Source organism: Manis javanica, chromosome 17 (assembly GCF_040802235.1).
Source record: "Manis javanica isolate MJ-LG chromosome 17, MJ_LKY, whole genome shotgun sequence".
NCBI classification, from domain to species: domain Eukaryota; kingdom Metazoa; phylum Chordata; class Mammalia; order Pholidota; family Manidae; genus Manis; species Manis javanica.
Genome location: NC_133172.1, coordinates 19,530,190 through 19,542,876, shown reverse-complemented (window position 1 = coordinate 19,542,876; position 12,687 = coordinate 19,530,190). Strand labels below are relative to the sequence as shown.

Genomic DNA, 12,687 nt, shown 5'->3' with positions numbered 1-12,687 from the left:
TTTTCAATGTAGATGAAACAGCCTTATATTGGAAGATGCCATTTAGGACTTTCATAGCTAGAATGAGAAGCCAATGCCTGGCTTCTAAACTTCAAAGTACAGACTGATTTTCTTGTTAGGGGCTAATGCAGCTGGTGGCTTTAAGTTAAAGCTAAAGCTCATTTACCATTCTGAAAATCTCAAGGCCTTTAAAAATTATGCTAAATCTACTATACCTATACTCCATAAATGCAACAATAAAGCCTGGATGACAGCACAACTGTTTACAATATGGTTTAATGAATATTTTTAAGCCCACTATTGAGACCTGCTACTCAGAAGAAAAAATATTCCTTTCAAAATATAAATGACAACATACCTCTTCACCCAAGATCTCTGGTGGAAATGTATGAGATTGTTTTCATTCCTTTAAAACAGCATCCATTCTGCAACCCATGGACCAAGGAGTGTTTTTTGACTTTCAAGTCTTATTAAGAAATACATGTCATAAGGCTATAGCTGCCACAGTGATTCCTCTGATAGCTCTGAGCAGAATGAAAACCTGGAACATTCTAGATGCCACTAAGAACATTCATGATTCATGGGAAGAGGTCAAAATATCAATGTTAAGAGGAGTTTAGAAGTTGATTCCACTCTCTTGAATGGATAAGGAGTTGCTTCTTCTGGAAGGACAAAAAATGGAATCTTCTTAAGATGAAATCTATTCTTGGTGAAGACTGTTAAAATGACTACCAAAGATTTAGAATATTACATAATTTAGTTGATAAAGCAGCAGCAGGATTTCAGAAGACTGACTCCCAATTTTGTAAGAAAGCACCATCAACATGGAGCCAAGACCCTCCACCAGCAAGATGATTATGACTCAATTTAAGTTCCGACGATGATTAGCAGTATCTTGCTTAACTAAGGTATGTACTTTTTCACATTATTTCACACTTAACAGACTACAACACAAACTTTATATGCACTGGAAAGCCGATTCATTTGACTCACTTTATTGTGATACTCAGTTTGTGGTGGCCTGGAACCAAACCCACAATATTTCCAAGATATGCCTGTATAGAGAGCAAATGCCAATCTCAATAGGCTGATTCAAACCCAGGAATCTGAGTCCAGGGCTGGGAACATTTGTTTGTTGCATATAAAACCCATATACTCATATAAAACTGCATATACCCAGTGCAGGTATATGGTATACAACCATAAGTCTCAGCTGCTGCTGCTAATAACAGTCTGTTATCATTGTAATTTTCTTCCTACTAATCTTTAGTGCCAGAGCACTTACTTTCTATGGCTGTCAAGCCACAGCCTTGTCACTTTCATCAATGACTTACTCATAGGTATTTTTTTTCCAACACAGTTGCATCCCGTTTAAAGGCAGTGTCTGCCTCCCCCTTTGGTGCCCCAGCAGAGTTGATCTCACAGAAAGTTCTGTGATATGGGCCTCGGTTCCTTCAAGATCTTTACCAACGACTGCACAATGGGCTCTAATTACATCTGACTGGCCCAAAGCTAATGAAGTTACTCTGACTTTCCAGACATCAGTGACCTTCAATGACACAGTTGTACCACTATTCAAGAACAGTGCGGGCAGTTGCACTCAACCCAGAGGACCCTATACTGAAAGGTGATACTAAAGGCCTTTAGTCTTCTGGCCTTACTGGATAAAGCCTCACCTCTGCAAGGACCTGAAGCCTCCTTCAGTCTGCCCTTTCTCCAACACATACCTGTAGGGCACCCTTCCTTCTTCGTGCAGTCCTATTCTTGTCTCTCCTTCTCCTATCTGGTGCTCTTTGTGTCTCCTTAGAGTATTTCCTTGGGTAATAAATATAGTCCTCCTCAAAATGGTTCAAATACCTAAGTATTTGTTGGATGGAAGGAAATAGTAGTGTCTTGTAAGAACCGCCCTCCCCACCCCTCCGCTGGCTATGGCTATGCAAAGATAATGATGATGACATTAACAGCTAACATTGAATGCTTCTGTGGTACCAGGTGCTGTAAGGATTTTATACCAATTAACTCATGTAATCCTCATAATATTATGGAATGTTATTTTACAGATGGTGAGGCATGGTGCAGTTAAGTAATTTGTCCAAGGTCATAGAAAGTCAGTATATATGCAACTTGGATCTATTCCCAGATAACATGACTCCAGAACCTATGCTCTTCACATACACACACACACATGTGCACACAGGAACCCACAACTGTTGGTCTTCAAGGGTATGGAGTGTGTCTGATTTACCTGGCCCACAGTAATGCTCAAGAAATGGTTAACAGATGTGACTGAGCATGATTCTCCATCAGTGATATCATAACATCATTATGACCTCAGTCCAATCTTTCATCATAGTAAGATAATATGTTTTCTTAGAACCTGCACTATATTTAAACTAACTTTCTTTTCCTAGTTCACTGGTCATTGTGAAGACACTTCAAATCAAGAAATGTAAAAGATTATCATGTGTATGCTCATGTTTATTAAGTGACAAAGTGTAGACAGTTGCATGAATCCTCTCATAACACAATAGCAACACAGCGTAAAACTATGTGTAGTGAAAGCAAATTAAAACCTGGGGGATTAAAGGACTTCAGATTTGTTGTACCTGAGCTTGGGAGAGTACGGAAGGGCAGAGAATGTGAGAAATAGAAAGCTACTGCCATTATCCCACAACCATGTGCGTAGCAGCCAATCTATCTATCCATAATTACAACTTGACCCTTGTTTGATACCATACCATGTTTCCTTAATTATAAATCTTTTCAAAGATATTTCAAAATAAACCTTATGACTAAAGACAAATCAGATACATCTCTGCTTAATATTAAAAATTCACCATCTCATTCCAAACCCACTATCTCTACTGAGAATTTCTGTAAAATGTGCCTTCAACTTCCCGGCTTTAAGATAGCACATGTACTACAGAAGAATTTTAAAGTTGGAAACCCTATCACTCATTCCACACCAGAATTATATCAGATATTCCTTTTTAAAATAGTAATTTCTTATAACAAATGCCAGAGAATCTGAAATACAAGCTATATAACTGTCCTTTATTTGCAAGTGTCCATATAATCCTAATAATGATCTTTATTACGTTTCTAGTCACAAGATAGAAAACCATGGGGCCAGGAAGACTATTTCATTTCTTATCTAAAACTTAATCTGAAGCCATCCTCCTTACAAACCATAATTTTCTGCAGATTGCGTAGAAAACAAAAACTCTCAAGTGTTTGAAGAAGACACATACTGCAGGAAAGTAATGCTTTCAGTTGGTGGGCAAGCTGGAGAAGTAATGGGGCCAGCTCTGGACTATTAATTTACAGGTAAACCCCCATAAACAACTCTGATCCAGTGATGGAGAAAGGGCTCTGCTCTTAGCAGTGATGCTGCCGTAGTAATACCTCAAAGCCACAAAACTTGAAACTAGAAACTGGATTGTGGAGTCCAGCTGCAGCAAACATGATAGAACTTGCTTTGCTTTGCCTAGAATGACCCCCAGAGTGCATGCCACAGGATTACTAATCCTTTAGGACTCAAGATTAAAAAGCACTAAATTAAGCCTGCTCTGACCTCTCATAGTATCTTCTTTCTTGGTTATGTTCTCACAGCACTTATAAAAATTAAAATGTGTGAATCAAGCCAGTTGGACATGGACTGTGAATTATCACCAAAATGGTATTCTTAGCACAAAAGTCAGGCCATTCATTCTTCAAGTTTGCTAGTCCCACTAAAGACTGATCTGAATTCTTCAAGAGGAAAGTAGAAAATCTTTGCAAGAAATCAGTGTCACTGTGAAGAGTTCATTACAAACTGATTTTATTAAAGTCCAAAAATTTTTACTCACACCACTTTTTACTTCTTTTGCAGATTTAATTTTCAACTTTATAACATTTACTGGCTCCAACTGGGTAACTAAATGACTTCACATAGCCATTAGCTAAAGATAATTTCTATGTAGAACCCAAATAAAATTGCATGCTACTGCTTAAGAAATGCATGTTTATTTATAATACACTTGTTTGCCCTCCTGTAGAACTGTTTACAAAATAGGGTCACTGCAAAGATTTACACATAATTCCTATCCTTCAGGCTGTTCTAGCAATCTAATGTCTAGCAACATAGGAACTCTTAGTGAACATTTTGCCATATTTCTTAAATAAGCTCTCTCCAGTGTTGAGTTTTGATGTAGAATGAGGGATGCACTTTAACTGAAGGACTTCCCAGAATTTTTATATTCATATTGCTTTATGTCTTTCCCTATTTGTTACATATATGGGGTTTTCTCCAGTGTGGATTTACTTGTCAGTTAAGGGATTAATACTGCCTAAAGGCTTTCCCACATTTATTGCCCTTTTGGGCTCTCTACAGTGTGACCTGGGACAGACAATGCTTGTACCAACTGCTAAACACCTTCCCACATTTATTACATTCGTAAGACTTTTCTCCAGTAAAAATTTTCTGATGTTCAGCCAGGGAGGATCTATGGCTAAAGTGTATTATGACTAATAACGCATTCATACAGTTTCTCTCTTGCATGATTTTTCACATGTACAGTGATTCATATGGCCTAAAGGCTTTCCAAATTTATTGCACTACTAGGTTTATCTCCGTTATGTATTCTCTGGTGGGCAGTAAGATTTGAGCCTTTGCTAAAAGCTTTCCCACATTCATTACATTTATATGGCTTTTCTCCCGTATGAATTCTCTGATGTACAGTAAGGTTGGAACTACAGCTAAAGGTCTTCCCACATTTTATACATTCATAGGGTTTCTCTCCAGTATGAATTCTGTGATGTTGAAGCAGGGATGACCTATGACTGAAGGCTTTCCCACATATATTGCATTCATAAGGTTTCAATCTAGTGTGATTTCTCAAATGCATATTCAGTGATTCAAGCTGACTAAAGGATTTTCTGCATTTTTGACATTCAAAGGGTTTTTCTTCAGTATGAATACTCTGATGCTGAGTAAGAAATGAGAGACTACTAAAGACTTTCAGACATTTGTTGCATTCGAATTGCTTCTCTATAGTGTGAATTCTTTGATGTCGAGTAAGGTGTGAGCTACAGCAGAAGGCTTTTCCACATTCAATACATTCATAAGGTTTCTCTCCAGTATGAATTTTCTGATGGTGAATGAGAGATGACCTATGAATGAAGGCTTTCCCACATATTCGACATTCATAGAGTTTCTCTTGAGTATGAATTCTCAGATGTTCAATGAGATGTGAAACACGACTAAAAGACTTTCCACAGTTCATGCATTCATATGGTTTCTCTCCAGTGTGAGTGCTTTGATGATTAGTAAGTGATGAGACATGGCTAAAGGCCTTTCCACATTCAATACATTTGTAAGGTTTCTCTCCGCTGTGACTTATCTGATGTCGAGTAAGGGATGAGCCATGGCTAAAAGTCTTTCCACATTCATGACATTCATATGGTTTCTCTCCTGTATGAATTCTCCAATGGCGATTAAGGATTGATTGTTTGCCAAAGGCCTTTCCACATTCACTACATGTATAGATTTTCTCTCTATTGTAAGTCTGATGAAGAGTCAGAGATTTGCTCTGACTGAAGGCTGCCACATTTTCATTAGAATTCAAAAGTTTCTTTCCACCACTGATATTCTCATTTTTTATAACTGTTTTTTTTGTTAAGCTCTTCTTAAGTATATCATGTTTATGTGATTTCCCTTCAGCAGAAATTCTCTGTGGTTCAGAAAGAATAGACTTTAAATGGAAGATGCTGCTGAAGGTATTATATTTGTAAACGCATTCCCCAGTGGAAGTTTCTCTAATGGTGAGGGTCACTGGTCTGAAATGTTCCACCTGATTTTCAAGCTTTCCATCCAACTTCTCTATATACTCCCAGTCTTTGTTAAAATTTGAAAATTCACAGCTTTGTTTTATCACTTTTTCTATTATTACCGTTTGGGGAGGATCTTCATCATAAATATCCTCCTTTGTTAATAATTCCTTGTTCTCCCATGTTGATTCCCAATCTGAAATATATCAAGTAAGGAAAACACTGCTTTTTCTGTACTTCTTTAGAAGAAACTTTTATGGTAGAAATAGAATTGTTTTAAAAATACCACCCCCCATTCCCAGTAGAAAACACATGGCTTTGACAACCCTCATACATTCAATGATTTTTTAACAAATTTCAAATGAAGGACAGAAAATAGTTATCTCACAAAGGCAGCAACAGAGTGTAACAAGGGAAACGGGTTAAATATAGGCCATCAATGTGGAAAAGAAATCATCAGAATGAAAAATGCAGAAAACATTCTAGATTCCAAGCCAACATTTTGTGCCTGGATTTATGTGAAAGACCACAACCACATTCTCACAGCCTTGGTTTTACAACTTTCAGTTAATCTCAATTTGCTGTCAGATAAGTGTGCTTAAAATACAGAATCATAGTGCTGCATTAAACAGTTACAATGACAACAAAATAATTTAAATACTCTTTATGGCTCAGAAAGATATAGGCTTTGTGGCTTTATGTAGGAACTATGTGAAATCAATATCATTTGCTGGATGTTAAAAAACACTGTTCCTAAAAACTTTCTTACATGTTCCTTACTTCCTCTAACACTTATGTTCATATTTGATCTTTGAAGTTCAGCCTTAGGGGAAAAGTAATTTTTTCATCTAATTGTCAATTTTTCTTAGCATAAATCCACTGGTATATTTTTCCTTAAGTGGACTTAAAAAGAGTATTTTGCCTTATTTTGCTTCAAAAATAATAATGTGAATTATGATGGCAAAAACCTCAAATTTTGATTATATAAGTAGTACAGAAAGATAATAATTTGGGATGGAGGAATGGTCATTTTGAAATCTAAACTAAGGTTCTCCCAATTTTGTTATATTTGGGATCTCTAAGGACAGTATCCCTAAAATATCCTAAAATGCCTCTGCACTTTCTACAAGCATGTTTATGAAAGACCTATTTTGTCTGACTCACTGTAACTTACCTGGAAACATACCTTCTGACAGTTTTTTTTTCACCATCCAAGGTTCTTTCCCGTCCTCCAATAAAGTGATCACATATGGCTTAGGTATAGAAAGACCTGCTTATGGGAAATAATAAACTTGTTTAAGCTGGATCCTCATGAAGGAGAAGCCATTATCAGAAAAGGAACCAAAGGAAGGTTTGAAGGATATTCAGTGAAACAAGAAAATAAGCTTCAGACAGAGCACAGCAGAGCTATATACATTCCCTTGGGAACATGAAAACAAATATTCGGCCATTTATTCATGAGAATCTCCAGCAGTTCAGAGTGGCCGAAAGACCTCCCTCATGGTGGCAAAGGGGAAGATATGCTTACCTAGAGAGACCAAGTTCTCATAATTCTGGACCATCACATCCTTGTATAAATCCCTCTGAGTAGAATCTAGCCGTTCCCATTCTTCATGAGAGAAGTCTATGGCCACATCACTAAATGTCACCTGAAATCACAAATATATATAGGCTTTAACAATAGCCCAGGCCTCTTCTGTCACTGGTCAAGGGGTAAAATGACCCTAATTGTGGAAGAAAGGGAACATGATTCAACAGTTACGACAATGATCAGGAGTCTACGTTAAATAATAATTGGATAATTGTGTGTTTGGCATAGTTATATATTAAGGGTAAGAAACAGATATAAGAGCTTTGCTTCATGAGAGTTAATTTTGTCAAAGAGAATAGAATTATAAAATTTTAAAAATCAGGACACAACATTTGGCAGCATATAGTCAAGTGCTTAGTTGTGTTTTTCTATAGCTTACATGGTAGATTAAGTAATAAAAAATGATGAACTACTTAGGTGCAAAAAAAGAATGACCCAACAGGTTCAGAAAAAAAGACATTTTAAAGATAGACACACACATAACCAATTTATAAACAAAAATGAAAAACATTTATGGTATATAATTAATCCTGGTATTGATAAGCAATCTATAATTAAAATAATTTAAGTCCCCTGGGCAAGAAGACTGAAGGATGGTTTCATGCCATAGGTAGTCCTTGAATAGGACTGTAAAGTAAGGGCAAAGAATAAAAGGAAGGACACATGCAAAATAGATTCTAAGGATGCAAGGAAAATATCCTAGCTAAGATTTCTTCTTAACAGTATTCGTTCATGGTATTATTTAAAATAGCAAAGCTTAGAAAAAGCTTTAATGTTCAATAATAGCTCAATGGCTAGTCAAAAAATGTCTGCATTCAAAATGGCATTTCCTATCTTTCATTGGTGAAACAGACAATGTTTGGTTATGGTATATTTTTCCCTCCAACAGCAGTTGATTCAATATTCTATTAACTTTCTTTGGAAATTCTGCATGTATATTCAACTAGGCACAGTGGTCTCTGGTTTTAAAAACAGAATTTACTTTTGCCAGATGTTGGGTAAATAAAAATCAAATCTGCCAAGCAGAAAATCCTCTCCATAATGTAGGAAAAAAAGTCAGTTTTATTATTGAATAAGCATTAAACCAGAGAGTAATACACTTCACAGGCAACCATTAACAATCCTGCAAGGAAAAAAAGAAATCTCACCTTTTTTTAAGCCAGACTATACATACGTTTTCAAAATAAACAATAACTTATCCTCAAGTAACAGCATCATTTGCTACACAGTTCATCCTAAATTCATCTGGTAACTGGGGTGGCCTTCTGTGTTAATTGTCTTTACCTCAAAGAAAATAAAAATTTCTCTATCTTTATGACAAGCAGGAAGTTAGAACTTGGAGCCAGGAGCCTATGCTAACTCCCACACAGACAGAGATAAGGTTGCACCTTCATGTTTTCATTTCACAGAGATGGCACCAAGGTCCTTAAGAAAGACTTTACTGCCTTGAAAAAATTGGCAGAGGCTTATTTAGCTTTGGAAAAGATTTACAAGCATCTTTAAGGGACAGAGAAGGATTTACAATTACAGGTTTTCCTCAAGGAACTAGTCTAAATAAGGGGAGGCAGAGAAGGTCTCTTTCCCTTTGGTACCAGAGAAAATTATTTTTCTCATTTGTGTTCATTCTTACCCACAGTCGTCTTTAAATAAATGACTTTTAAAAATATCACCTGACAGAACAAATTTAAAAATCAACACTATATTAAATGCGTAAAACATTGTTTTATTCCACCAATGCTAAGATCTTTCATTTGTTAAGTTTTAGACACACATAAATGAATGTCACTGTATTGACAGTCTAAAGAAGAAAACCCATATAATCTCATTAATAAATACCCTTTGCTCTTTATTTCAACCAGGGTTTCTCAACCTTGGCAGTACTGCCTGCCATTTTAGGCTGGATAATTCTTTGTTGTGAGGAGCTGTCCTGTGCATTATGTGACAGTTAGCAGCACCCCTGGCCACTACCCATTCAATGCTAGTAGCAACTTCCCTTATCCCCCAGGGTTGTGACAACCAAAATATCTCTAGACATTATCAAATGTCCCCTATGGGTAGGGCTAAGGGGCACAAAATCACCCCTCCTAGAGAAGCACCACTTGAGAAAATTCTTGCAGTTCTTCAGAAGACTACCTCTACCTATGCTGAAGGTATTCTCTCACTTCACTGTAACTTCATTTCCACCTCTGCCTCCCTAGTATTACAAGCCACCAAAATCAGTTCCAGCCTTGCTTCTCCAGGGATGCTTCAAGTCTTTCTTCACCCTCAACTGCTTGGGCAGCCTGAGATGTTCATTCATTTTTGTCCCCAGAACCTAAGATCTCTGTCCTAGCACCTGTCTTAATTTCTTATGTTTTTTTACTTTTTTACCAGCTCTGTACTGCTGTACTGATCAATATAGTAGCCACTGGTCACATCTGGCTATATAAATTTAAATGAAATAAAATAAAAGTTAAATAACATTTAAAATTCAATTCCTCAGTCACTCTAGTCATAGTTCAAGTACTTAAAGAGTCACTGGGGGCTGGGTGGCTACTGTATTGAAGAGCAAACATACAGAACATTTCCACCACTGTATAAAGTTCTCTTAGTATTGCATTAGATCATGAAGTCCTACATGTCAGTGTACAGCCAAACCTATGTAAGATTCTTCCTAACGGGTACTTCATACATGTTTAGAAAAATGAATCAATGGATTATTTTGGAAGGTTAAGTTCACTTTAGCTTTTACTTCTTAAATAAAAAGTGTTTTTCGATTCTAATGATCTAATACCCCAGAGAAACCACTCTGCCCAACATGCACACCTGTAACTCTTACCTTCTCTTGCACAGGCTTCACCTTCTACCCTAGGATTCAGCCCCACCATTTATCATCACTCACTCAACAACTATTTTTCTAAGCATCTATTTCATGCCAGGTATCATTCTGGGTACTGAAGCTAAAGTAACAAAAAAGGAAAAATACCCCTCCCACTGGGGGAGGGCATATGAGCACATGAATAAACTAAACATATAAAATATAAGCTAGTTCAGTGATGAGTGCTACAGAAAACAAAGCAGTGATGGAGGAATGGAAATGATAGTCGAGAGAAGGGGGCTGCAATTTTCCGTAAGTGTTCAGGGAAGCTTTACTGAGAAAGTAATTGTTGAGCAAAAAAAGCTTGTGCATATTGGGGAAAGAACATTCCAAGCAAATGGTACAGCAACTCCCAACTTGGAGGCAGTGTGAGTATGGCTATAGCTCACAGGAACAAGGAGACGGAGAAGGAAAATGAGATGAGAGAGGTATAGACAGCCTGACTGAACAAAGCTTTTAAGTCACTATAGAACTCTTGACTTCTTTTCTGAAATAGGGCTACTGAAGAGTTTCAAGCTGAGGAATGATAGACTTTTATAAAACATGAGGATTATCCTGACAGCTGTACTGAAAAGAGGCTGAAGAGGGTCAAGGGCAGAAGCAGGGAATCCATCTAGGAAGCTTCCGCGATAATCGAAGAGACCTGGACCAAGGTGGTAGAGGTGGTGGCACTGATGGAGTAACCAGAGGTCAGATTCTGTGGATATCCTTTATATATTTTAGATCCAAACAGAGTGTCAGAATGTGAGTTATAAGAGAAAGGGAAGAATCAAGGATGAGTCCAAACATCTGTTGAACAACTGAAGAGATCGGTATACCATTAATTGACATGACATGATAAAGACCTTTGACAACCATAAGGCAATAACTTAAAATTCTAAACTTGAATTTTGAATTGCAATTTAAAAAAAAAAAACTTTCGCTCAAGACTTTACAGAGGCTTCTAGCAGAAAAATGGTAGAAAGGAGGAGCACTGAGAGAAGGCGGTACTTGGAAGTTCTTCTGAGGGCTCCATCCTTTGCTATAATAAGGAATCAGATCAAGTCCTAAAATGGGCTTTGTTAGGTGGGAACTGGTAGAAGCAGCAAAGCAAACACTTCAGAGTCCCGAAAAGAAGGTGTTTCAGAAAGATTTGGGGATATACTGACTTACCTGAAACATGACTTCGCAATTTCCTACTCAAAATGGTCCTCTTGTCTTATAGAAGGGTAGCGTCCTGAGAACGCAGATCGAGAACAGGAAAAAAAGCAGTCATGAAAAACCAGGCTTATCTTGCAGCTCTGCGACACACCTGCACGGAAAAGCACACCGGGCATCACTTTCTAGGACTCCAATATTTCCGTGAACTAACAGAGTGTGAGTGTTCCTTGGCACCTGGTAACCATCAGCAGGTGTTCCCTGCGTGAAAATCATTACACACCTAAGAGACAGACTCACAAAGTAACAGTAATGTTAAATAACCCGTTCAGTCTCTACCACCATGGTGGGCATTTACATCATTCCAGATTTCTTCTTAAAGGATGAGAAAACTGAAACTCGGCGGTACTGAAGCAATTTGTCAACAACTGGGAAGCATCAGCTTCAAGACCGGTCTTACGCAAAAACATTTGTGGACGGCGTTTTCGTTCAGTGCGTACAACCTCCACGCACTCGCCTTTCCCTTCTCGCCGCAGCTCCGAGGTAAGCGCCATCCTTACTCCGTTTTACACAGCAGGACCTGGAGGCCCAAACGCTAAGGCCCCGCCTGGGCTCACACGGCGGGGCTGAGCCGGGCCAGCACGGTTCTGGCGGCCGATTCGTTAGGCTGACGCCTGCCGACCGCCCTCCCGGGCCCCACACTCGCCTGAATCCTCAGCGGGCCCTCTCCAGCCCCGAAGCCCGAGCGGGGCGGTCCAAAGCGGGCACCTCCGCGTACCTGGCGCGCCGGGTGGCTGACAGCGGACAATGGCCGCCGCCCTCACGGGAACTGCACTGCCAGAGCCCTCCAGATGCCAGGACGGAGGAGTCCGCCGCCTGGCCCGAGACTACCGCGCGGTGGGCCGAGGGCGAAGCCCACACCTCCGCGGCATTTCTCCGCCTCCGCCTCACGGACTGAAGGTGGTGGTGCCTCGCACACTAGCTGCACGGAAAACCACACTTCCCGGAAGCCTCCGCGGCCGCGCGCGGTCTCGGGCACCGCGACAAAAGCGTGCTGGGCTTTCCAAGAAACGCCGCCCCCGGGAGCCGGCTCCGCAGAATGGCTCCGGCAGCCCACGGGTGCGAGCGCCCGCACGAGCCGCGGCAGCCCCCCCACTGGCTTCGGCAGTACTGTGGCGCGCGGACCACAAACTACACTTCCCGGGAAGGGACGCGGCTGCCAAGGGACTTCCGGGTCATTCGTCTGCGCGCACGTCTGCTCTGCCGGGACCACCACGTCGCTGGTGCCCGACGA

At 39.5% G+C, this 12,687-nt stretch overlaps 1 protein-coding gene across 6 annotated transcripts; it reads right to left on the bottom strand.

The window, feature by feature from the left end:
• Nucleotides 1-3,989: 3,989 nt before the first annotated feature.
• LOC108404680 (uncharacterized) lies at nucleotides 3,990-12,340 on the bottom strand. Of its 6 annotated transcripts, none has more exons than XM_017672395.3 (5): nucleotides 12,172-12,340; nucleotides 11,409-11,547; nucleotides 7,337-7,457; nucleotides 6,983-7,081; nucleotides 3,990-6,004 (listed from the first exon to the last, which is right to left on the bottom strand). In XM_017672395.3, the coding sequence occupies exons 2-5, from the start codon at nucleotides 11,415-11,417 to the stop codon at nucleotides 4,572-4,574; spliced, it is 1,662 nt and encodes a 553-aa protein (XP_017527884.2). In that variant the 5' UTR covers nucleotides 11,418-11,547; nucleotides 12,172-12,340; the 3' UTR covers nucleotides 3,990-4,571. The 6 variants fall into 6 exon arrangements, with proteins under 6 accessions (XP_017527884.2, XP_017527888.2, XP_017527887.2 ...); XM_017672399.3 differs by having other exon boundaries at nucleotides 6,995-7,081; XM_017672398.3 differs by having other exon boundaries at nucleotides 6,983-7,078.
• Between the last annotated feature and the right edge of the window lie 347 nt (nucleotides 12,341-12,687).